The following is a 27,445-nucleotide window of genomic DNA, read 5'->3' as shown; positions in this document are numbered from 1 at the left end:
TGCAGAGAGGATTCACGATCTTTCGGTGGATTTGGATGGCCACTTGAAGCAAAAAGTTATTTTTAGATGGCGTGTCCTCAATGATTGGGTAAAAAGTAGGTGCAACAAAGTTGTTACTCAGTAGTATGACAACATACATTCTTTCACGTTGAAACGGTCATTGTGGCAACTCGCTGGGGGTGATGTAGCTCACTTCCCCTGTGTGACATGCAGGAAGCTGGACTGGTCATTCTAATAGTGTTTATCTGTGATGGACTGGTGAACTGACTCCAGCTTACCAGGTCTAAGACGAGGAAATGGAGGCCTGTTGTGGTACAGACAAAGCAGATGCTTACTTTAGATACAGTCTATGGTCTATAGTCTCTGAGTTGTAGCTAAGGTTCAAGAAACTCAACGAATAATACTGAGCTAGTACAGTAGAATGTATTCGCTTTTAGAGCAGCTTTGGCACATTTCCATTGACCTCAGAGGTAGGAATGAGGCTCAGTCAGTCTGCTGAATCCAAACAATATTGAATGTTTCCTCATACCATAAAACACAGATGAATGTGGACTGTCCCAGGAAAGGAAAACCAATTTAAGGACAGGCCAATGTACACATTTTGCATTAATCCAGATAAATGTGAGTATGTATGTCCAGATAGGCGGAGACAGTTTTTGACTGTGCACATGAAGTGTGTGGGGGAGGTGTGATGCAAAGGGGCTTCGTAACAAGCAACAGCTGTATCTGTGGCAGTGGATCAAAATGCACTTGGGATGGTTTGCAGTGAAGAAAAAAGACCTTCCTAATCCTTTTCCTTCCATCCACGTAACTGCCTGAACCTATCCTTCTTGATGGCACACTTTTGTAGCTTTTGGTATCACTATTTTGGTGGGAGCCTGCTGTTATATGTTAATATATACATATATTAATTCCTGCACATTTAATCATGTTTCTACATTTGTCTGCTGTATATACTGTAGGTGAATAACTGATTGTCCTACCCTTATCCTCTACTAAGTAATGTGCTGCTGGAGGGACTAGGTTTGTTTGTTTACTAAACTGTAAAATAGTCTCATTACTGTACCTATTTGAAAATACTTAGTCAGAACCAGAAATCTTTCTATGAAAGCTAATAATCTGCCTTTTGGTTATTTACTAAATTATGCAATAGTCTGTTTAAGAAGTCATGATTAAGTATTTAAAAGCAAAAATAGTGCTATTAAGCTGAATATTTAAATTGTTGCTTTTTTTGCTAATTACTAAACTTTAAAATAGTCTCATAAGTTAGTTATAATTACCCAAATGAAAGCAGAAATATTGCTATTAAAAATGATATTTTTTAATTGTGCTTGTATTTTTAAAGGATTTAGAGGAAGAGACAGTATAATGAACTAATCAGTAATATGGTAATATATGGACACTTAGCATCAGGAGGCTGACCTTTCAATCAAACTGTTTTTGAGCTCAGTCACTCCTCTGCTGCATCTGTGTCATTGTCATGAAGATAAAAGGTGAAGAAAATCAGGCCCACTCTGCTCTGTGAAAGCCGAGCTTCACCTTTTATATAACCTTTTATATAACAGTTGTTTCCAACTAAACCATAATATTTATCACAAACATAACTGCTTTTTTTTGCTTTAATGACCAAGTGGTGTAAATTGTATGTGTGAGGACCAAAGATTGTGGCCACAGTTGCGATTTCATAAAGTGCATTTCTCCCGAACGCCTGCGAAAAAATTATCATTAGAGTCTATGGGGGAAATTCAGGATCTTTTTGCGCTCTGAGGTCGATAGCGACCATAGTATATCACAGCTTATGCAGACACATCATTAAAAAGAAGACAAGTACGAACGAAAGGAGAAATTGCATTGCTATAATGAAGATTATGGCTGTAGTGACGAGTTAAAACAGAAGTTCTGTTCTAAAAGAACTTGACTGCGCACTCTAGTTGTGACATCACGCACTCTAGCTTACACAATACAAACAAATGGAAAAGCTGAAAACCACATGATATTTAAACGCTTACAAGTCGAAAACTATAGAAGATACAAGGACGCTGATTTACACTGATAAAGTTAGAAGATGATGGACGCTTTTGAAGTTTATACTTTGGTGCTCCTACAATGACAGATGTTGGAGAAAAGAGGAAAGTTGACGAGAACTTGACAATGATTCCTATAGACAACCATTATAAAAAAAACGATAAAAAAAGTTGAATAACGTTAAAAGTTTAAAAGCTGATGTTGCCAGCTCTCCCACTAATATGTTCATAACAGCTGTAAGACGACAAAGAGCATCTGTGAGTTCAGACTGAGCTCAGTTCACTTCATGTTCATCATGTGAAGAGCTATTGGGGTAGGTCACACACCAGCGAACATATTATTGCCCAGATGTAGGACAGTCGTAGAACCTCAGGGAATTAGACAAACTTTGTGCAAATATTTGTGGTTTACCAACAACTTGACTGCACAAAGCAATAAAGTTCTACATAGATTCCTGTTTTAATGAGTCAATCGGTTGTTTCTAGCGTTCTACACGGCTCCTTGCAGTAGGGCTCCCACAGTGTGCTGAGTGTAAGCTGACACTGGGTTGTCTTCCAATGCTCTGGGGCTTTTTGTGACTGTTAGGAGGCAGGCGTCTCAGATGGAGGAAGGAGATGTGGGCACTCTGCACCCAGTCTACCATGTCACCTGCCTGCCGTGGATCACTTTCATGGCTAAACATGGTAGGTACTCTTTACTTCTGAAGAGTTATTTTCAAGAGCTTTGTCTGACAGTGTGAGGTTAACCTTCTGTTCTTCTTTGATTGGGGCGTGGCTGAGCAGGCTGCCCTTCCATTCAGCAGTGTACAGCAGACATTGCGTCGCACTTCCTGCTACCCTCCATTTTGGCAGAGATCATGAGTTTGGTCGGTTCTTTGGCCAGTGACACGACTGTGAAGGCATTTGGGAAGACAAAGTGAGTAGTACTTAAATGAAACACCCTCTTGGTGGTAGCGTAATCCTACAGGCTTCATCTTCTGCTGTAGGATATTGAATCCATGACCTTAATTCTTTTTTATCTAGCAAAATGGTTTTATCCTTAGAGCAAAGTAGTTTTTGTGGAGTTATGAATATTCAGTGTGTCATGTCGGTTGCACCTTCTGAAACCATCATGATGACCAACACATATGTCCGTCACAGTAACAGGTTTCCCTCCTAAACCTTTTTAGCTGCCTCCAATCTGGAGATGTTTTCATACCATTCCGTGTGGTCCAGAACATCACCCAGCCACCGGACGCCACAAGGAGCTTCATTCTCATTGGTCGCAACTTTCACCAGTGGCATTGTAGCACAGAGCAAGGTCAGTGCTAAAGCTAGAATAGGTCCCCTGCTGCCCTTGTTCAAAGCACCTACTGCACTCAGTTAGCCTTCAGTCATACTTTTTACTGTTGCTGTTTGTAGGTTTTGGATAAAGACTTAAGAAATATGTGATATTATAGTAATATTTATTTTGGCTTTTTTTATTGTAAGAATGTGATCAAGCATTTCAGTGATAAGTGAAGCAACCAACACTGAAAATAAATGAACAGTAAAGTAGGTGAATAAGGAACCATGTCTGTGACACAAATTATGTTTTCTTCTTTGTCAGATCTAACCAATCGTAACACGTGTAGGACCAGTTAGTTATAACTTCAGCAGGTTTTACATAACTCAACATTTCAAAACTGACAGCAATAACTTTGCCAATCCTATCTCTGGATGTTTGTGAAATGTTTAGGGTCATGCTAGGAACAGAATGTGATCAGCTTGCTAGTGATCACTAGGAATCCAGCTGCTATTACGCATGTCCGCCTTCCACTAGCATGTTGCTAACAACTGTGTAGTATAATGTAGCTCCAGCTTTGTCCTTGCTTCCGCTCTTTGTTTCTGTGCTTCTCTGTCCAACATAGATGTTATTTTACAAGATTTTGCTTCTGTCAGTTTGTGTCCAGCGTGTCTGACTGTCAATGCTTCCTCTGTTTGTGCCATCTCTGTTTGCCTGCAGAGGACAGTTCAGATGAGGAAAACGCCACAGTTCTAAATAGGTTCACATGTAAGTTTGCCTTAGCTTGACGCATTCATGTCTTTATTTAGTTGTAGCTTCATTCCTTCGTTCTTTTCTAATGTTAGATGATGTATGTCTACATGAGGCTTGAGCAATAACTGGGACATACATTATTTTTTTTAAATCAAGGTCTGAGGAACAAATTTTAGTCATCCCTATACCTAGACTACCTACTCTAAGCTCTGGACTTCACATTGATATTCACATTTTGTGCTGTGCAGCTGCAAATAAATATAACCATTATTCAAATGAGAGGCTGGCATTAGAACTTGTAATGCTGTTTTAAAGCAGAGCATTTGCACCAAGAGAGTTTCAGAAGAACATTTGCTAAATGCAACATACAGTACCATCACAGTTTTTGGGTGAGTTAGAAATGTATTTTCTTTCTAATGGATTTTTCAGAGCAGCTGTTCTAATCATTACGGTTGTAAAAGACTATTGTGGTTAAAAATACAGAAGGGAAGCACACAACGCTGTGCTGTGATCAAGATGCATCTAGCTTTGAGAAAGCATCCTCACAGGTTCACCAGCTCACAGATCCAAGCTATTACCTCGCACCCTGAATCTGACGCTGCAGCCATGTAGCCAATGAGCTGCTGAACACGTAGATATCAAACATGGTGGGGAGGGGGAGGTAATAGTGAGAGTAAATATGATCATACAGCGTGATTCTAATAATTTTATTCTTTCATTTCAGCCCCTAGTTGGATCTGTAGGTTGAAGCAGCATGGAGTTTTGGCCTTTTTTGGTCATGAGACCCAAAAAGTATCTTAGAAGGTCTCTCTGTAAAATTATAAAACATACCCACGGAGAAAATGGGTCTTATATGCTGGTTTTCACAGTTATTATTTTTAATTTTAAATTAGCAATAGATAAGCTATCATTCTTTTCAGATCCATTTTCTGCTTGTATTTACTCAAGGGAAATCCTGGTGAGAAAGAAAATGAAACTGTAGACTTATTTACCAGTTAGATAATCAGTACAATTGACTGCTATGGTGTGCTATGGTGAAAACTACAAAGAGCACTTTGTAGAACTTTCCAAAGAGCCCAAACATTAACATATGCTCCAAAGGTTTAAAGAGTAGCTTTCAGGTGCTTTAGACAAAATGACCCCTGGAATGCAAGGCAGTGTCTTCTATGCTCTACTTGGTTCTGTAAGTCAAGCTTTGGTTAAGTAGATTTCTGCTAACTGATCACTTCAAAACTTTTCTCTGATTATGAATGCATTCATGGTTCCTGATACCTTTATGCTTACAGTATGTCCCAAAATACAACCAGATCCTTTTGTCTCTATAATGAATTTGGTGAAATAGAAGCGTGTTGCACCTGATACACATTTGTCATGAATGTAAGAGCAGCATTTGAAGCTCATACTATTTGCATTAGTGATTTATTTCCCAGCTCTGCTAGGATTAAGTGCCACAGCATGCTGTCCTCATTTGACTTATAATGCTGTCAATATGTCTCTTAGCTCATAAGGGCTTCCAGCGCTTTGAGTCTTTGGAGCAGAGTGAGTGGTGCAGTTCCACTCCGGTCAGGACAGGACTGGCTCCCCGCCAAAGGTTTCTCTTCATCAGTATCCTGGATAAGAAGGTGAGGTGTGTGTGTGTGTGTGTTTAATTCAATTCAATTCAATTTATTTATATAGCGCCAAATCACAACAAAGTTATTTCAAGGCACTTTACAAAGTAAGGTTTAAAACCTCACACAACTAAACCCAACAAATCCCACATACAGCAAGCATTTAATTTGACAGCAACAGTGGAGAGGAAAAACTCCCTCTCTAACGAGGAAGAAACCTCCAGCAGGACCAGACTGGATGTGGGCGGCCATCTGCCTCGACCGGTTGGGGTGAGGGGATAGAGAGATAGAAAAGCACAGCAACAGCAACAAGCAACAACAAGCAACAACAGAGCACAGGCAGGATGGTAGGACCAGGGACTGGATGCAGGCAGGATGGTTGGATCCGCAGCTGCCCATCACAGACACCAAACTTTGAGTCCAATGATACCTGTGGGTGAGGACAGAGAGGGAGAAAGAGTGGGGGTGGGGGGGGGAGAGGAGAGAAGCACAACTACTGGAAAGAAAGAGACAAGGTAAGTTAAACATGGGACAATGATGGGAGGTTATGGGACAGAGGAGGTAGAAGGAAACAGAGGAGCTCAGTGTATAAATTAAGTCCCCCAGCAGTCTATGTCTATTGCAGCTTAACTAAGAGATGGTTCCTGTGACTAACAATAATTGCCAGTGACCTGAACCATCTCTAACTATAAGCTTTATCAAAAAGGAAGGTTTTAAGCCTAATCTTAAAGGTGGAGAGTGTGTCAGCTTCTCGAACCTGAAGAGGGAGCTGGTTCCAGAGGAGAGGAGCTTGGTAGCTAAAAGCTCTGCCCCCTGTTCTACATTTAAACACTCTAGGAACCGCAAGTAGCCCAGCGCTCTGAGAACGAAGTGTTCTGCTGGGAGCATAAGGAACTATGAGGTCTTTAAGATAAGAAGGAGCTTTATCATTGAGTACTTTGTAGGTGAGTAGGAGAATTTTAAATTCTATCCTACATTTTACAGGCAGCCAGTGCAGATAAGCTTATCTAGGAGAAATGTGATCTCTCTTTCTAAGTCCTGTCAGAACTCTGGCTGCAGCATTTTGAATGAGCTGTAGGTTTTTTAAGGAGCTGTTAGGACATCCTATGAGTAAGGAGTTACAGTAGTCCAGCCTAGAGGTAACAAATGCATGGATCAGTTTCTCTGCATCGCTCTGAGAGAGGATGCTTCTGATTTTAACTATATTTCTAAGGTGGAAGTAGGCGGTTCTGGAGATTTGTTTAATGTATGATGTAAAAGAGAGATCCTGGTCAAACATGACACCAAGGTTCCTCACAGTAGAATCTGAAGCTAATGTTATGCCATCCAGGGTGGCTATCTGACTCAATAGTGTCTCTCTCAGATTTTTAGGCCCAACAATAAGAATGCTTTCTAATAATCTCACCTAGAGGAGACATGTATAAGCTAAACAGAATTGGACCCAGCACAGAACCCTGTGGAACTCCATAGCTAATCCTTGTGCGTGTGGAGAATTTATCATTAACATGAACAAACTGGAATCTGTTCAACAAATAGGATTTAAACCATCCCAATGCTGTTCCATTAATCCCGATTCTATGTTCTAGTGTCTGTAATAGAATGTGATGATCAATTGTATCAAATGCAGCACTAAGATCTAACAAGACAAGGACAGAAACTAGACCATTGTCCGAAGCTAATAGAAGATCATTAGTGACTCTAACCAGAGCTGTTTCTGTGCTATGATGTTTTCTAAATCCTGACTGAAAATCTTCATACAGGTTATTCCCACTAAGGTGGTCAGATAATTGTTTAGCCACGATTTTTTCCAGAATCTTGGAAATAAAGGGTAAATTTGAAATGGGCCTATAGTTGGCTAGTTGTCCAGGGTCAAGGGTTGGTTTTTTCAATAGAGGTTTGACCACAGCCACCTTAAAAGCCTGTGGTACATAGCCTAGTTGTAAAGATTGGTTGATTTGATTTAATATGGATGAGCTGATTAAAGGTAGAACTTCTTTGAGTAATCTGGTTGGGATTGGATCTAAAAGACAAGTGGACGACTTGGAAGAGTTAATTATTGAGGTTAACTCCATATGAGTTATGGGGGAGAAGCTGTCTAGGTAAGACAGAGGATTTAATAAATTTAAAGTTAATGGATCTAGACAGTGCTTTCTGTCATTTGGAAGAAGTCGCTGCTGAATGTTTTTTCTAATGATAATAATTTTATTAGTAAAGTAGTTCATAAAGTCATTGCTGCTGAGATTTAAGGGGATAGTAGACTCAATACAGCTATGACTCTTTGTCAGCCTGGCTACAGTGCTGAAAAGAAACCTGGGGTTGTTTTTGTTTTCCTCAATTAGGGAGGAATAATATGTTTTTCTAGCAGCACAAAGTGCTTTTTTATATTTCATTAGACTGTCCTTCCATGCAATGCAGTTTACATTTATTTTGTTGGAACGCCACTGTCTTTCTAGTTGTCTAGTCCTTTGCTTTAGACTGCGGATGTCTGAGTTATACCACGGAGCTAACCTCCTCTGATTCACTGTCTTCTTCTTCAGAGGAGCCACTGTGTCTAACATTGTACGTAGAGAAGCTGCAGCATCATCTACAAGACAGTCAACCTGTTCATAAGGATTAAGGTGACTGTTCTCTGTGTATCTGCAAGACATTGAGGCAAAAGATGATGGAATCATCTGCTTGAATCTGGCAACAGCATTGTCAGATAAACATCTGCTATAGTAACATTTCTTTCCAGCTGTTATAGGGTCAGTTGTGCTAAATTCAAAAGTTAATAAGAAATGGTCAGATAACAGAGGGTTTTGGGGAAGAACTATTAAATTATCAATTTCAACTCCATATGTCAGGACAAGATCTAGAGTGTGGTTAAAACGATGAGTGGGTTCATTTACCTGCTGTGTAAAACCAATAGTGTCTATTAAGGAGTTAAAAGCAGTGCTGAGACAGTTGCTGTCAACATCTACATGAATGTTAAAGTCTCCCACTACAATGACTTTATCTGTGCTAAGAACTAAGTCAGATAAGAATTCAGAGAATTCAGTTAAGAACTCTGAATATGGAGCAGGAGGACGGTAAACAATACAAAACACAACTGGTTTCTGAGTTTTAGAGTCTGGGTGAGAAAGGCTCAGAGTGAGGCTCTCAAATGAGTTATAACTATGTTTAGGTTTAGGAGTAATTAATAAATCTGATTTATAAACTGCTGCTACTCCTCCACCTCTACCTGTACTTCTTGGAACATGATAGTTGATGTGACTCATTGGAGTCGACTCATTTAAAGTAACATATTCATCCTGCTGCAGCCAGGTTTCAGTGAGACAGAACAGATCTATGTGATGGTCACTTATCAAGTCATTTATTAAAAAGGATTTAGATGAGAGAGATCTGATATTTAATAAACCACACTTCATTAGCTTACTATTACTTTGTTCCGTAAGAGGAACTGTTTTGATGTTTATTAAATTCTGGTAAGTCACTCCTCTTTGATTTGTTTGTGACTTGTATAGTTTAGGTGGTCGAGAAGCAGACACAGTCTCTATGCGATAACTAAGACTAAGAGTGGGTCGCGGCTGTAGAGAACATGCAGAGAGGCGTGTAAGACTGCGACTCTGCGTCCTGGGCTCCACTCTGAGTTGTCACGGAGTGGGGGGACTAAGCAACATGGCCATGTTACTAGAGAGCAGAGAGGCTCCGTTCAACGTGGGATGGACGCCGTCTCTTCTAATCAGCCCAGGTTTTCCCCAAAAAGTGCTCCAATTAGCCACAAAGCCCACATCGTTTGCAGGACACCACCTAGACAACCAGCGGTGGAGCGATGACAGCCGGCTATACATGTCATCGCTAGTCACATTGGGGAGGGGTCCAGAGAAAACTACGGAGTCCGACATTGTTTTGGCGAACGAACACACCGACTCAATGTTAGTTTTAGTGACTTCCGATTGGCGTAACCGGGCGTCATTAGCTCCTGCGTGTATTACGATCTTAGCGTACTTACGCTGTGTGTGTGTGTGTGTGTGTGTGTGTGTGTGTGTGTGTGTGTGTGTGTGTGCGTGTGTGTGTGTGCGTGTGTGTGTGCGCGTGTGTGTGTGTGCGCGCGTGTGTGTGTGTGTGTGTGTTTTTCCTTCAACGTGGCGACCATAAGCCGTGTTTTTGCTATCATGGGGACACTTGGTGGGTCCCCCCAGTCCGAAAGTTTTTTTTTTTTTGAGGGTCAAGATGTAATTTTAGGGCTCAGGTTAGGATTGACTTTTGGTTCAGATTAGGGCAAGGGTTAGATATTTGCCTTTAGTTGTGATGATATGATCAGGCTACACGTCCAATTGCATGCAGGGTCTAGTATACTTATCCTACATATCCTTTATTTTTTTTGCAACAATGAAAACGTTATCACACGGCTGCAAAGCATTCACTGTATTGTTATTTGAATCTTTATAGTTAATTATTATTATAAACTATATTTTTCTAATCTTTATTATTATAGTTCTTCTGTTTGCATTTTACTAGTCCCGCAGACTTTAAGATACAGATTTCTCATTTATGTGTTTCATATTTTTCAAGTTATTAAGCTTTTTCCATTTTTTTTTCAAATGAATGGAGAAATGTGCAATGCCTTATGGGTAAGGCATTACCCAGAAAAGGTTCCTAACCTTTGCCCTTTTACTTGTGTAGATATATCCAGGTGTTCCCTTTTTGTATCAACTACTTTTAGCTATTCTTCAAATTGTTAAATTGTTGTTGCTTGAGAAATAAAGTCAACATTAAAGCATTCAGTATTGTATGCAAATTAGATCGCAATGCATGATGGTTAGTGAATTGTGAACAATTGTGGCACCCTAACAGAAAGAGTGACCCTTCCAATGATTGACGTTGAAGTTTTGATGTTTTTGCAAGTCCACTTTTGTAAGCTGAAATTTGTGCTAATTGCATTTTCACATTGGTTTATGAGAACATGGTGGTGTTTGATCTTACCAGTGTTACGTTTTCTGATGCCTGTTCAGTTTTGTTCTTTTCTTAGATAAAGCAATTCAGCTATACTTTATTTGTGTTTACCACTGTTAGGTATTCTTTAAAATGCTTAAGCCTTTCTTGAGGAGCAAACTCAATAATACAGCATTCAAATTCAGAGCGCAATGCATTATGAGTAGTGAGTTTGAACAATTGTGGCACCCTAACAGAAACTTGTGTAAGAACGAGTGACCCTTTCAATGATTCAAGTTGAAGTTTTGATATCTTTGCAAGTCCACCTTTTTAGATTGTAACTCGTGAGGATTTAGTGATGTTTGAATGTATGCATAATCACTTACAAGCTTTTTCCATCAAGATGTTCCGTTTTATTTTTTTTAGATAAATATATTCAGCTGTACGTTTTGTTTATCAACCACATTCAGCTATTTTGATGAATAAATTAAACATTACGGCATTTGGCATTCTAAACAAATTTAGAGCACAATGCTTTGTGGGTAATGCACCCTAACAGAAACTAGTATGAGAAACAGTGACCCTTGCAATGTTTGGTAAGTGACTTTTGCAAAGGATTTTTCATGTCTGCACGTTAAAATCTGTTTTAAAAAGCAGCGTTTTGCTCAATAATTGGATGGCTCTCTAGCTTTGTCATCCTACTTATTGCTTATTATACATTTGCCTTAGGTTTACACCTTTGAAACTGTTGCGATATTCAAGTCTTTGTTTAATAAAGTAAACATCAGAACAGTGCTTCTAGACAAAACAAGAGGTTGTCTCCTTTTCGACGCTCCCTCTACATCTAATATATCACTGTGCCTTGAGGGTCACACACATGCACACCCTCCTCCCTCAGGGCAGCACCCCAAAAACAAGAACATAATACATATGAACAAAATGCTAAATTAATTTGATCAAAGTTATAATATTGCTTAAGTCCTAACTTTAACTATAACACTATAAACAAAAGAACGGTTACTTTACCCATAAGCCTTAGCGGTTCAGGACGGGAAAAAAACCCTAGGGCTGCTACATGTTAAAATCAGTAAGTGTTTCTCTCCATCTGGAGAAAGCTCTTGAGCTATTTCTTTATTCAGCTTTAATATCCTGTGGCTCAATGGCTAAAGTCCATGACTTTGGAGTGGGAGGCCTGGGTTCAACGCCTGTCTAAAACACAACGTAAAAATATAAATGTCTATTTCCAACACACAAAAAAACAATTTTTATGATAATGTATCACCAATGTGCAACTATATTTTTGATGTTTTAAGAAATTTTCAATTTTTCCAATATATGTCTAGTTCTGCTCTAAACTGTATTATCAGCAACTGGTTTGTCTGAGTGGTTAAGAAGCAATTAGATTTATTTATAGTATGATAAATACCCTGACAACCTACCTCATTTATAGCTCAAGATAAATTGAGTTTAAGGCATGAGCAACATTAAGCTATATTATTCAATTCAATTCAATTTTATTTATATAGCGCCAAATCACAACAAAGTTATTTCAAGGCACTTTACAAAGTAAGGTTTATAACCTCACACAACTAAACCCAACAAATCCCACATACAGCAAGCATTTAATTGACAGCAACAGTGGAGAGGAAACCTCCAGCAGAACCAGACTGGATGTGGGCGGCCATCTGCCTCGACCGGTTGGGGTGAGAGGATAGAGAGAGAGAAAAGCACAGCAACAGCAACAAGCAACAACAAGCAACAACAGAGCACAGGCAGGATGGTAGGACCAGGGACTGGATGCAGGCAGGATGGTTGGATCCGCAGCTGCCCATCACAGACACCAATCTTTGAGTCCAATGATACCTGTAGGTGAGGAGAGAGAGAGGTAGAGAGAGAGAGAGAGAGGTAGAGAGAGAGAGAGAGGCACAACTACTGGAGAGAAAGAGACAAGGTTAGTTAAACATGGGACAATGTTGGGAAGTTATTGGACAGAGGAGGTAGAAGGAAACAGAGGAGCTCAGTGTATAAATTAAGTCCCCCAGCAGTCTATGTCTATTGCAGCTTAACTAAGAGATGGTTCCTGTGACTAACAATCATTGCCAGTGACCTGAACCATCTCTAACTATAAGATTTATCAAAAAGGAAGGTTTTAAGCCTAATCTTAAAGGTGGAGAGTGTGTCAGCTTCTCGAACCTGAAGAGGGAGCTGGTTCCAGAGGAGAGGAGCTTGGTAGCTAACAGCTCTGCCCCCTGTTCTACATTTAAACACTCTAGGAACCACAAGTAGCCCAGCGCTCTGAGAACGAAGTGTTCTGCTGGGAGCATAAGGAACTATGAGGTCTTTAAGATAAGAAGGAGCTTTATCATTGAGTACTTTGTAGGTGAGTAGGAGAATTTTAAATTCTATCCTACATTTTACAGGCAGCCAGTGCAGATAAGCTTATCTAGGAGAAATGTGATCTCTCTTTCCAAGTCCTGTCAGAACTCTGGCTGCAGCATTTTGAATAAGCTGTAGGCTTTTTAAGGAGCTGTTAGGACATCCTATGAGTAAGGAGTTACAGTAGTCCAGCCTAGAGGTAACAAATGCATGGATCAGTTTCTCTGCATCGCTCTGAGAGAGGATGCTTCTGATTTTAACTATATTTCTAAGGTGGAAGTAGGCGGTTCTGGAGATTTGTTTAATGTATGATGTAAAAGAGAGATCCTGGTCAAAGATGACACCAAGGTTCCTCACAGTAGAATCTGAAGCTAATGTTATGCCATCCAGGGTGGCTATCTGACTCAATAGTGTCTCTCTCAGATTTCTAGGTCCAACAATAAGAATCTCTGTTTTATCTGAGTTTAGTTGAAGGAAGTTTTGGGACATTCAGGATTTGATGTCTTTTAAACAACCCTGAATTTTGACTAGTTGTTCTGTTTCATTTGGTTCCAAGGACATATATATAGCTGAGTATCATCTGCGTAAAAATGAAAATTAATAGAATGCTTTCTAATAATCTCACCTAGAGGGGACATGTATAGGCTAAACAGAATTGGACCCAGCACAGAACCCTGTGGTAATCCATAGCTAATCCTTGTGCATGTGGAGAATTCATTATTAACATGAACAAACTGGAATCTGTTCAACAAATAGGATTTAAACCATCCCAATGCTGTTCTTTTAATCCCGATTCTATGTTGTAGTGTCTGTAATAGAATGTTATGATCAATTGTATCAAATGCAGCACTAAGATCTAACAGGACAAGGACAGAAACTAGACCATTGTCCGAAGCTAATAGAAGATCATTAGTGACTCTAACCAGAGCTGTTTCTGTGCTATGATGTTTTCTAAATCCTGACTGAAAAACTTTGTACAGGTTATTCCCACTCAGGTGGTCAGATAATTGTTTAGCCACGATTTTTTCCAGAATCTTGGAAATAAAGGGTAATTTTGAAATGGGCCTATAGTTGGCTAGTTGTCCAGGGTCAAGGGTTGGTTTTTTCAATAGAGGTTTGACCACAGCCACCTTAAAAGCCTGTGGTACATAGCCTAGTTGTAAAGATTGGTTGATTTGATTTAATATGGACGAGCTGATTAAAGGTAGAACTTCTTTGAGTAATCTGGTTGGGATTGGATCTAAAAGACAAGTGGACGACTTGGAAGAGTTAATTATTGAGGTTAACTCCATATGAGTTATGGGGAAGAAGCTGTCTAGGTAAGACAGAGGATTTAATAAATTAAAAGTTGATGGATCTAGACAGTGCTTTCTGTCATTTGGAAGAAGTCGCTGCTGAATGTTTTTTCTAATGATGATAATTTTATTAGTAAAGTAGTTCATAAAGTCATTGCTGCTGAGATTTAAGGGGATAGTAGACTCAATACAGCTATGACTCTTTGTCAACCTGGCTACAGTGCTGAAAAGAAACCTGGGGTTGTTTTTGTTTTCCTCAATTAGGGAGGAATAATATGTTTTTCTAGCATCACAAAGTGCTTTTTTATATTTCATTAGACTGTCCTTCCATGCAATGCAGTTTACATTTATTTTGTTGGAACGCCACTGTCTTTCTAGTTGTCTAGTCCTTTGCTTTAGGCTGCGGATCTCTGAGTTATACCACGAAGCTAACCTCCTCTGATTCACTGTCTTCTTCTTCAGAGGAGCCACTGTGTCTAACATTGTACGTAGAGAATCTGCAGCATCATCCACAAGACAGTCAACCTGTTAATAAGGATTAAGGTGACTGTTCTCTGTGTATCTACAAGACATTGAGGCAAAAGATGGAATCATCTGCTTGAATCTGGCAACAGCGTTGTCAGATAAACATCTGCTATAGTAACACTTCTTTCCAGCTGTTATAGGGTCAGTTGTGCTAAATTCAAAAGTTAATAAGAAATGGTCAGATAACAGAGGGTTTTGGGGAAGAACTATTAAATTATCAATTTCAACCCCATATGTCAGGACAAGATCGAGGGTGTGGTTAAAACGATGAGTGGGTTCATTTACCTGCTGTGTAAAACCAATAGTGTCTATTAAGGAGTTAAAAGCAGTGCTGAGACAGTTGCTGTCAACATCTACATGAATGTTAAAGTCTCCCACTACAATGACTTTATCTGTGCTAAGAACTATGTCAGATAAGAATTCAGAGAATTCAGTTAAGAACTCTGAATATGGAGCAGGAGGACGGTAAACAATACAAAACACAACTGGCTTCTGAGTTTTAGAGTCTGGGTGAGAAAGGCTCAGAGTGAGGCTCTCAAATGAGTTATAACTATGTTTAGGTTTAGGAGTAATTAATAAATCTGATTTATAAATTGCTGCTACTCCTCCACCTCTACCTGTACTTCTTGGAACATGATAGTTGATGTGACTCATTGGAGTCGACTCATTTAAAGTAACATATTCATCCTGCTGCAGCCAGGCAGTGAGACAGAGCAGATCTATGTGATGGTCACTTATCAAGTCATTTATTAAAAAGGAGAGAGATCTGATATTTAATAAACCACACTTCATTAGCTTACTGTTACTTTGTTCCGTAAGAGGAACTGTTTTCATGTTTATTAAACTCTGGTAAGTCACTCCTCTTTGATTTGTTTGTGACTTGTATAGTTTAGTTTAGGTGGTCGAGAAGCAGACACAGTCTCTATGCGATAACTAAGACTAAGAGTGGGTCGCGGCTGTAGAGAACGTGCAGAGAGGCGTGTAAGACTGTGACTCTGCATCCTGGGCTCCACTCTGAGTTGTCACGGAGTGGGGAGGCTAAGCAACATGGCCATGTTACTAGAAAGCAGAGAGGCTCCGGTTAACGTGGGATGGACGCCGTCTCTTCTAATCAGCCCAGGTTTTCCCCAAAAAGTGCTCCAATTAGCCACAAAGCCCCCACCGTTTAAATTATGAATGTTTCATTATACTACAGCAATATTTCTTTCTATGTATGACTAGTTCAATGAATATTACAGTTTAGTAATTAGGTGCACACCTCCTCCATATCCTTTCAAAATAAAAGTACCAATCCAACTTATCCCCCAATGCTTACTTCCTCTGCAGCTACTCTCAGCTGTTTTGTTTTAACTATTCTTTCAGCTCTTGAACTTAAGTTTCTTCTGTAAATATTCAACTCTGTTTAAACAACTCCTAAATCTCTTCAGATACAATTATCTATGCTTCCTGCTTCCTTTGTGTACATTCAGCAAAGTTTAAACCACATTTTCAGATAGGTAGAGAGATAGGTAGACAGCTGTACATTCAATTTATCAGCAATTTCAGCAGTTCGTCAGCAATACATGCAGCATGGAAGCATTCATTGTGCATTCTCTTATGGAAATGCTTTTTCTAGTGTTAGCATTGATTGTAATGGACGGAACCTAACTCCTCCCACATGCTTTGAGCTACAGACACCGTTCAAATATCAAAATGTCCAGTTTTTGTAGGAGAGGTGTGCTATTATTTTTTGGTCATATCTTTTTTACCTTTTTAAAATATGAAGCTTTTCCATTTCCCATTTAAAATGAATGAGATTTTACCATTACCACTAGAATGTGTAAGCCAGGATTTTTTAGTTTTCCAAATAGTATGTATAGTGCTGCTTTGACTAGTGCTCTCAGCAGTTACTGTGGCTTTGCAGTTAGGGATTTGACTCCAACCTAAAAAACCCGAGTAGGTTTGAGTCCAGATTAAGATTATTGTTCTTCCGTACGTTTTTCGGCACATAACTAGTTCTAGTTCTTTCACTCGTTCGTAGTCATACTTGTCTTCTTTCTAATGATGTGCCTGAATAAGCTCTCAGACCTATACTTTAGTCTGTATCTGCTTCAACGCGCAAAGAGTTCCAGAGTTCCTACCATTGACTGTAATGCTTTTGTCTGTGAGACTTTTTAGGAGAAACGCAAAGGTACTACATTTTGAAATTATGACTGTCGGCCACAATTTTTAGTCTTCAAACATAAAACTCACAGCAGTTAATCATTAAAGCCTCGACATTCAAAAGGTTGAGGTTTTTTTGTGATAGGTATCATAGTTTAGCTGTAAGAAGCCTGTTTACCAGGGGTGCAACTCTGCTTTCACAGGGCGGAATGAAATTGATTTTCTGATTTTCCACGTCTTTTGTCTCTATGACATCGTCGCAGCTGCAATTTTGACAGACAGGTCATACTCCTGATGCTCAGTGTAGCAGCTCTATGCATATTACTGAGTTCATTGCAAGATCAATCCTGATCTTTATCTAAAAAATAGCAATATTTCTGCTTTCAACTGGTTTATTATGACTAGTTATTAGTCTATTATTCAACCCACACGGTCTTCCTTGATATCCTTTTAAAAGGAAAGCACCAATTCAGATCTTTTGCTAAAACTAGCAATATTTCTGCTTTTAACTAGTTTATTATGAATAGTTAATAAGACTGTTTTACTATTTGGCAATTACCTGCACGGGCCTCCTCCAGATCCTTTCAACATAAAAGCACCAATCCAGATCTTTAGCTAAAAATATAATATTTCTGCTTTTAACTGGTTTATTATGAGTATGCAATGAGACAGGATAGCTCAATCGGTAAAGTCACAGGACTTGCATGCGGGGGGTTCCCGGTTCGAATCCCCGTTAGGGCGAATAGGCATCCAGTGTGGGTCCTTGGGCAAGACCCTTCAAGCTACTGCCTACCTCATATCATGAGAGATACCGGCTCAGACGTCGCCCGGTCTAACAAGGTCTGCGCCAGGTGTTGGGGAACCAGAGCACCTTGGCGAGAAGTGGGCTACTGGAACAAGAAAGAAATGGCTGAGATGCGAGAACAAGGCTCTGTTGGAATGCTACTACTCAAGTAACCCTAGTCAGAGGGGCTACATGCAAAGAATGTGCGGTGAATGGGAACGGAGAAACCCACATTCAAGGCTGACGGCGAAGCAACTAGTAGCTCAGTGCTCCAACATCCACAAACAGCAACTGCTATCACGACTTGAGATTGACGAGATACAACACAAATGCTACGGCAAGGGGGAGCCAGGACGCCAGGTCAGAGGGGAGGTTTCACCATCTCCCCAACCGGAAATTGGGTACGAAGCCCCAATAAGCACAGATACGCTGAGCGAGGCAGCGACTGACCTGAAAGATAAGATCATGGCGAGATTGAACAGGCAACCCCGACGGCTAAGTGAAGTACCATCAGAAAGTCTCATGGAAGATGTGAATGCAGCATTGAGAGCACACCACAACAATCACAGAAACCAATGAGCTGATATACGCTTCAGCATCAGTGATCCTAGAGGTGCTTGGCTATAAGAGCAACCATGGGAGCCATGAGAAAAAATACCCACCATGGAAACGAAGGTTGGAGGCAAAAATCAAGGCAGCTCGGAGGGAAGTGAGCCAAATGACAGAGGCCCAGAGAGGTGCAATGAAAAGACCGATGCCCAAGAGGTACAGCCAGATGACCATACCTGAAGCACTCGAAACTGCCAAGCAAAGGCTACAAGCCTTGGCCAGCCGCCTAAAGAGATACACCAGAGATAACGAAGCCAGACGAATAAACCGGCTGTTCGCAACACAACCTGCGAAAGTGTACTCTCAATGGCAGGGTAATAACAACAGAGCAGACCCACCAAGGCTGGAAACTGAACAGTACTGGAAGGGTATATGGGAAAGGGAGGCATCACACAACAGTGATGCACAGTGGCTGGTGGATCTGAGGGAAGACCACAGCAACCTCCCTGAACAGAATCCAGTGACTATCACAGTGGCAGAGATCCAACATGGAGTCTCAGGTATGAAAGACTGGACAGCACCTGGCCCTGACATGATTCACGCCTACTGGCTAAAGAAGCTCACTGCAATCCATGAGCGCCTGGCAGCACAAATGAACCAGCTGCTAAGGGATGGGACTCACCCTGAATGGCTAACCGAAGGGCGAACGATCCTGATAATGAAGGATCCCTCAAAGGGCACAGTCCCATCCAACTACCGGCCAATAACCTGCCTCTCCACAACATGGAAGCTCATGTCAGGCATCATCGCAGCTAAGATAAGTGGGCACATGAGTCAATACATGAGCGAAGCACAGAAGGGCATTGGTAAGGATACCAGAGGAGCCAAACACCAACTCCTGGTAGACAGAACAGTCGCCCAAGACTGCAGAATGCGACACACCAACCTGTGCACAGCCTGGATCGACTACAAGAAAGCCTATGACTCAATGCCACACACATGGATCACTGAATGCTTGGAGCTGTACAACATCAACAGAACTCTAAAGGCCTTCATTGCAAACTCGATGAGGTTGTGGAAAACCACCCTTGAAGCCAATGGGAAGCCACTTGCCCAAGTATCCATCAAATGTGGCATATACCAAGGAGATGCACTGTCCCCACTGCTGTTCTGCATAGGTCTGAACCCCCTCAGCCAAATAATAAACAAGACTGGCTATGGATACCGACTCCGGAACGGGGCCACCATAAGTCACCTCCTCTACATGGATGACATCAAGCTGTACGCCAAGAGTGAGCGAGACATCGACTCGCTGATCCACACCACCAGGATCTACAGCTCGGACATCGGGATGTCATTCGGACTCGAGAAATGTGGGAGGATGGTGACAAAGAGAGGCAAGGTTATCCACACAGAAGGGATCTCACTCCCAGAAGGAACAATAGGAGACATTGAGGACAGTTACAAGTACCTTGGAATACCACAGGCAAACGGCAACACACACACACACACACACGCGCGCACACACACACACGCGCACACACACACGCACACACACACACGCACACACACACACACACACACACACACACACACACACACACACACACACACACACACACACACACACACACACACACACACAGCGTAAGTACGCTAAGATCGTAATACACGCAGGAGCTAATGACGCCCGGTTACGCCAATCGGAAGTCACTAAAACTAACATTGAGTCGGTGTGTTCGTTCGCCAAAACAATGTCGGACTCCGTAGTTTTCTCTGGACCCCTCCCCAATGTGACTAGCGATGACATGTATAGCCGGCTGTCATCGCTCCACCGCTGGTTGTCTAGGTGGTGTCCTGCAAACGATGTGGGCTTTGTGGCTAATTGGAGCACTTTTTGGGGAAAACCTGGGCTGATTAGAAGAGACGGCGTCCATCCCACGTTGAACGGAGCCTCTCTGCTCTCTAGTAACATGGCCATGTTGCTTAGTCCCCCCACTCCGTGACAACTCAGAGTGGAGCCCAGGACGCAGAGTCGCAGTCTTACACGCCTCTCTGCATGTTCTCTACAGCCGCGACCCACTCTTAGTCTTAGTTATCGCATAGAGACTGTGTCTGCTTCTCGACCACCTAAACTATACAAGTCACAAACAAATCAAAGAGGAGTGACTTACCAGAATTTAATAAACATCAAAACAGTTCCTCTTACGGAACAAAGTAATAGTAAGCTAATGAAGTGTGGTTTATTAAATATCAGATCTCTCTCATCTAAATCCTTTTTAATAAATGACTTGATAAGTGACCATCACATAGATCTGTTCTGTCTCACTGAAACCTGGCTGCAGCAGGATGAATATGTTACTTTAAATGAGTCGACTCCAATGAGTCACATCAACTATCATGTTCCAAGAAGTACAGGTAGAGGTGGAGGAGTAGCAGCAGTTTATAAATCAGATTTATTAATTACTCCTAAACCTAAACATAGTTATAACTCATTTGAGAGCCTCACTCTGAGCCTTTCTCACCCAGACTCTAAAACTCAGAAACCAGTTGTGTTTTGTATTGTTTACCGTCCTCCTGCTCCATATTCAGAGTTCTTAACTGAATTCTCTGAATTCTTATCTGACTTAGTTCTTAGCACAGATAAAGTCATTGTAGTGGGAGACTTTAACATTCATGTAGATGTTGACAGCAACTATCTCAGCACTGCTTTTAACTCCTTAATAGACACTATTGGTTTTACACATCATAGCACAGAAACAGCTCTGGTTAGAGTCACTAATGATCTTCTATTAGCTTCGGACAATGGTCTAGTTTCTGTCCTTGTCCTGTTAGATCTTAGTGCTGCATTTGATACAATTGATCATCACATTCTATTACAGACACTAGAACATAGAATCGGGATTAATGGAACAGCATTGGGATGGTTTAAATCCTATTTGTTGAACAGATTCCAGTTTGTTCATGTTAATGATAAATTCTCCACACGCACAAGGATTAGCTATGGAGTTCCACAGGGTTCTGTGCTGGGTCCAATTCTGTTTAGCTTATACATGTCTCCTCTAGGTGAGATTATTAGAAAGCATTCTATTAATTTTCATTTTTACGCAGATGATACTCAGCTATACATGTCCTTGGAACCAAATGAAACAGATCAACTAGTCAAAATTCAGGGTTGTTTAAAAGACATCAAATCCTGGATGTCCCAAAACTTCCTTCAACTAAACTCAGATAAAACCGAGATTCTTATTGTTGGGCCTAAAAATCTGAGAGAGACACTATTGAGTCAGATAGCCACCCTGGATGGCATAACATTAGCTTCAGATTCTACTGTGAGGAACCTTGGTGTCATGTTTGACCAGGATCTCTCTTTTACATCATACATTAAAAAAATCTCCAGAACCGCCTACTTCCACCTTAGAAATATAGTTAAAATCAGAAGCATCCTCTCTCAGAGTGATGCAGAGAAACTGATCCATGCATTTGTTACCTCTAGGCTGGACTACTGTAACTCCTTACTCATAGGATGTCCTAACAGCTCCTTAAAAAGCCTACAGCTCATTCAAAATGCTGCAGCCAGAGTTCTGACAGGACTTAGAAAGAGAGATCACATTTCTCCTAGATAAGCTTATCTGCACTGGCTGCCTGTAAAATGTAGGATAGAATTTAAAATTCTCCTACTCACCTACAAAGTACTCAATGATAAAGCTCCTTCTTATCTTAAAGACCTCATAGTTCCTTATGCTCCCAGCAGAACACTTCGTTCTCAGAGCGCTGGGCTACTTGCGGTTCGTAGAGTGTTTAAATGTAGAACAGGGGGCAGAGCTTTTAGCTACCAAGCTCCTCTCCTCTGGAACCAGCTCCCTCTTCAGGTTCAAGAAGCTGACACACTCTCCACCTTTAAGATTAGGCTTAAAACCTTCCTTTTTGATAAAGCTTATAGTTAGAGATGGTTCAGGTCACTGGCAATTATTGTTAGTCACAGGAACCATCTCTTAGTTAAGCTGCAATAGACATAGACTGCTGGGGGACTTAATTTATACACTGAGCTCCTCTGTTTCCTTCTACCTCCTCTGTCCCATAACCTCCCATCATTGTCCCATGTTTAACTAACCTTGTCTCTTTCTGTCCAGTAGTTGTGCTTCTCTCCTCCCCCCCCCCCCACCCCCACTCTTTCTCCCTCTCTGTCCTCACCCACAGGTATCATTGGACTCAAAGTTTGGTGTCTGTGATGGGCAGCTGCGGATCCAACCATCCTGCCTGCATCCAGTCCCTGGTCCTACCATCCTGCCTGTGCTCTGTTGTTGCTTGTTGTTGCTTGTTGCTGTTGCTGTGCTTTTCTATCTCTCTATCCTCTCACCCCAACCGGTCGAGGCAGATGGCCGCCCACATCCAGTCTGGTTCTGCTGGAGGTTTCTTCCTCGTTAGAGAGGGAGTTTTTCCTTTCCACTGTTGCTGTCAAATTAAATGCTTGCTGTATGTGGGATTTGTTGGGTTTAGTTGTGTGAGGTTTTAAACCTTACTTTGTAAAGTGCCTTGAAATAACTTTGTTGTGATTTGGCGCTATATAAATAAAATTGAATTGAATTGAATTGAAGAACGAATCCCGGGCAATAAACAGCTACGCTCTGCCAGTGATCAGATACCCTGCGGGAATAATAAGGTGGCCAAAGGAAGAGATACAGACCACAGATGTTAAGACACGAAAGCTCCTCACCATGCATGGAGGGTTCCACCCCAAATCCAGCACCCTGAGACTGTACGCTAGCCGCAAGGAAGGAGGCCGAGGACTAGTGAGCGTGAGAGCCACTATCCAGGATGAAACATCCAAGATCTATAAGTACATCAAGGATAAGGCCCCGACAGATGACGTGCTGAGTGAGTGTCTCAGGCAGTGGAGAACAGAGGATGAGATGCTGGAAGAGGGACCATCATGGGAGGACAAGCCCTTGCACGGGATGTACCACCGGAACATAACTGAAGTGGCTGATCTCAACAAATCCTACCAATGGCTTGAAAGGGCTGGGCTGAAGGACAGCACAGAGGCACTCATCCTGGCCGCACAGGAGCAGGCCCTGAGCACCAGAGCCATAGAGGCCCAGATCTACCACACCAGACAAGACCCAAGGTGTAGACTGTGCAAAGAGGCCCCAGAGACGGTCCAGCACATAACTGCAGGGTGTAAGATGCTGGCAGGCAAAGCATACATGGAACGCCATAACCAAGTGGCTGGCATAGTATACAGGAACATCTGCGCGGAGTATGGACTGGAAACCCCAAGGTCAAAGTGGGAAACACCTCCCAAGGTGGTAGAGAACGAGCGAGCCAAAATCCTGTGGGACTTCCAGATCCAGACTGACAGAATGGTAATGGCGAACCAACCAGACATTGTGGTGGTGGATAAAGAGCAGAGGAAAGCCGTAGTGGTGGATGTGGCAATACCAAGCGATGGCAACATCAGGAAAAAGGAACATGAGAAACTAGAGAAATACCAAGGGCTCAGAGAAGAACTGGAGACGGCTTGGAAGGTGAAGACCACAGTGGTGCCTGTGGTGATCGGAGCACTAGGGGCTGTGACCCCCAAACTGGAGGAGTGGCTACGACAGATCCCTGGAAAAACATCCGAAATCTCAGTCCAGAAAAGTGCAATCCTAGGAACAGCAAGGATACTGCGCAGAACCCTCAAGCTCCCTGGCCTCTGGTAGAGGACCCGAGCTTGGAAAGGGGATGAGACAACCCGCGGAGGGTGAGAATGTGTGTGTGTGTGTGTGTGTGTGTGTGTGTGTGTGTGTGTGTGTGTGTGTGTGTGTGTGTGTGTGTGTGTGTGTGTGTGTGTGTGTGTGTGTGTGTGTGTGTGTGTGTGTCTATGTATGTACAGTCAAAGCAGCCCTGGAGCTCCAGTTTAGACTCCTCCGGCCACATTTTTTTCCGTCCTGATCACAGGTTTACAGGCATCCATGAGCTCACTGACATCTTACATTAGCTTTTGCGAGGAAATGTGAGTACAGACAAAAACTGTACGCACATTCAACAACTACAAGCCATGGTTTTCAGCAGACTAAGCTGCGCCAGGCCAAGGAAGAAGCCTACAGAAGTGGTGACTGGTCCCTGTAGAGGCAGGCCAAAAACAGGCTGACAAAGGAGGTTAAGGGCAGCCAAAAGGAGATATGGCGAAAGGCTGCAAAACAGTTTATCAATAAACAACCCTGCCTCAGTCTGGAGAGGCCTGCATCAGATCACCAACTACAGGAAACCATCTCCATCTGGCAGACGACCTTAACAGCTTCTACTGCCGGGTTGAAAAGAACCACTTCACACCTCCCAGCCATACAATAGGTTCACCTACTCCCCTCAACACTCACACCCTCACGTCATCATACCCCCTACCCGCACTGAAGATCTGTGAAGATATCGGTCAACTCCTTCAAAGGCAGAAAACCACAAAGGCTCCAGGACTTGACTGTGTGTCCCCAACCTACCAGCTGGCACCGATCTTCACCCAGATCTTCAACCGGTCTCTGCAGCTGTCTACAGTGCCCAACTGCTTCAGACAGTCCACCATTGTGCCCCTCTCTAAGAAGTCCACCATCACCAGCCTGAACGACTTCAAACCTTTCGCCCTGACATCTGTGATTCATAAAGACATTTGAGAGGCTGGTACTGAGACATCTAAAGGACCTCACAGACCCCCTGCTGGACCCTCTGCAGTACTTTGGCACATATATCAGGATTCTGTTTGTGGACTTCAGCTCTGCCTTTAATACAATCACCCCTGGAATACTCCACCATAAACTGACTTGTCTCGCCGTTCCCGACCCCACTTGCCAGTGGATCAGGAGCGTCCTGACTGACAGGAGGCAGCAGGTGAGGCTGGGCAGCATCACATCTGGCACCCGCAACATCAGCACCGGCACACAGCAGGGGTGCGTTCTCTTCCCACTGCTCTTCTCCCTCTAAATGACTGCACCTCAGGGAATCCGTCTGTGAAAGTCCTGAAGTATGCAGACGACATGACCGTCATTGGGCTTATCCAGGACGGTAATGAGTCTGCATACAGACAGGCGGTGGAGCAGCTGGTCCAGGGGTGCAGTCAGAATCAGCTGGAGCTCAACACGTTCAAGACTGTGGAGATGATAGTGGACTTCAGGAAGAATCGCCTGCCAGTTCCTAGGGTCCACAATCTCCCAGGATCTCCCAGGACCCCCCACATAGACACTGTCTGCAAAAAGTCCCATGAGAGGTTGTACTTTCTCAAGAAGTTAAACCTGCCCCAGGAGCTGCTGACCATGTTCTACATGGCCATCATCCAGTCTGTCCTCTGCAACTCCAACACTGTGTGGCTTGGTTCAGCCACCAAGCAGGACAGTCACAGACTGCAGGGGGTGGTCCGGTCCGGACTGAACGTCCTTTTATTGAACACCTGTAGCGGGCTAGACTCAGAAAACGGGCTGTCAGCATCACAGCTGACCCCACACACCCTGCACACAAACACCCTGTTTTAACTCCTCCCCTCTGGCAGGCGTCACAGAGCCATAGCCACCAGAACCACTAGACACAGGGTCAGCTTCTTCCCCCAGGCTGTGTCTGAGTTGAACTCTACCGGATACATACAGCAATGACTTAGTGCAATTTAACAATATATGTGTAATAACCACTTTCAACCCCATTTGAATGTCACATAGTGAGCCACAGTTTTTTATTGTTTATTATTTGTTTTTGAAAACTATATTTTAAACTGTATTTAATTGTGTCTTTTCTGTGGGGGAACAGAGATGGACATTAAAGCTGATTCTGATTCTGAACTGGTTCAGCTTCTTCTGCAAACATTCAGCCCTGTTTAAACAACTCATTCTCTTCAAATACATTCATTTGTGCGTTACATGCTCCAGCTATTTTCAGCTGTCTTAAATGTCTTAAATTCTCCAGGATTACATTCAGCATGGCAACATTCACTGTGCATTTTCCTATGGAAATGCTTTATCTAGTTTAGTTTAGTTTAGTTTTGGGAACCTTCTGAGTACAACAAAGCTTTTAAAAATGGATCAGGGTAATTGTGACTTGTTAGGTGTTTGGTACTATTCCTAAACTAACTTTCCTCCTTTAGGTGACTCTCTACAGCTACAACTGGTCTGTAGACCTGGGCACCTCACTGAACCGTGGCCTGGTTCGTCTTGTTCAGTGGCAGAATGCAAGAGCTCACGTTGTACACTGCCTGCTCAGCCAGAAGATGGGGCTTTTTCATCATTTTTGCTTCTCTGATGCACCTATCCATGAAATGGACACTAAGGTAGATAAACAGCTCATTTCAACAATTATCAATACAATAATCTATGACTTAGAGCAGTTTAAGTCCCATTTTGATTTTCTTTAATTTAGAAACAGAAGGTTCTTATCTGTTATGTGTGCAACTCTAAATTGCTTTTTTGTGGTTGGACCATTATGGTCTGATGGTTATTGTAGAGGAGACACAGGAGGACGTAGCATATGAGTACCACTCTGTTCACCCTCAGTATGCACCTGTGTCTGAAGGTTTACTTGCTAACCACTTCCAGTCAAATGTCTTTTCTACTGAGCTCTAGTGTGTTTTCTGTCTTTCCTAGGATCCCAATCCATTCCTTAACCCTTCTATAGAGCCTGATGCATTATTGCGTAGTGCACTTCCTCCGCTGCACAGTAAGGAGCAGGGCAGACTTGGAAGCTCTAGTAGAAGTCTTGCTCCTCTTCACTTCCCATCTGAGCTACTTCCCTTTGATGAGGCTCTGAGGGATGTGTGCACCATCCAACCCCTTATGGATGGAGATGTGGTAGCTCGTCATGGTGGCCAACTCCTGGAGATCAAAGCTTTCGAACGCAGAGGTCAGTGTTGCTACAGCAACTGTTATATATGTTTATAAGGTTGTAATAATGAGTTTTACACTCTATCTTTATCAAAAACTAAACTGACTGAAAAGCACTGATGTGCGGGCAGGGGAGCAGGGCTTCACCTCGCCTGACAAATACCACAAAATGACTATAGTAACATAAAATACAAATTCATATGTGTCCTCTGATCTGTCTTATAACTGATGTGTAATTATTCTCTATAATTGCAATTATCTTAACGTTTTCCCTCTTTAAAAATCTGTGAATTTGCACATTTCCTAGTCTAATATGGGGACAGACCGGATGTATGGCCGTGACAAGGGGAGCCTTAGCCCAGATCTATTCAG

General features: G+C 42.2%; 1 protein-coding gene across 9 annotated transcripts in view; it reads left to right on the top strand.

Annotated features, from left to right (window-relative positions):
* The window catches only part of szt2 (SZT2 subunit of KICSTOR complex), a 98,263-nt gene that overhangs the window by 53,703 nt on the left and 17,115 nt on the right, over window positions 1-27,445 (top strand). For 8 of the 9 annotated variants that reach the window (XR_008694379.1, XM_055507838.1, XM_029148670.3 and 5 more), the window contains 7 exons: window positions 2,611-2,708; window positions 2,808-2,940; window positions 3,194-3,324; window positions 4,009-4,056; window positions 5,542-5,663; window positions 26,341-26,523; window positions 26,837-27,092. Coding sequence is in view for 8 of the 9 variants with exons in the window: in XM_055507838.1 (XP_055363813.1) it covers window positions 2,611-2,708; window positions 2,808-2,940; window positions 3,194-3,324; window positions 4,009-4,056; window positions 5,542-5,663; window positions 26,341-26,523; window positions 26,837-27,092 (971 nt within the window). In the remaining variant the exon portion in view is untranslated. The remainder of the gene's footprint in view (window positions 1-2,610; window positions 2,709-2,807; window positions 2,941-3,193; window positions 3,325-4,008; window positions 4,057-5,541; window positions 5,664-26,340; window positions 26,524-26,836; window positions 27,093-27,445) is intronic. The other variant, XM_029148672.3, reaches the window with a different exon arrangement.

The sequence above is a fragment of the Betta splendens genome, chromosome 4 (genome assembly GCF_900634795.4).
Source record: "Betta splendens chromosome 4, fBetSpl5.4, whole genome shotgun sequence".
NCBI classification, from domain to species: domain Eukaryota; kingdom Metazoa; phylum Chordata; class Actinopteri; order Anabantiformes; family Osphronemidae; genus Betta; species Betta splendens.
This window is presented reverse-complemented; position numbering and strand designations above follow the sequence as displayed.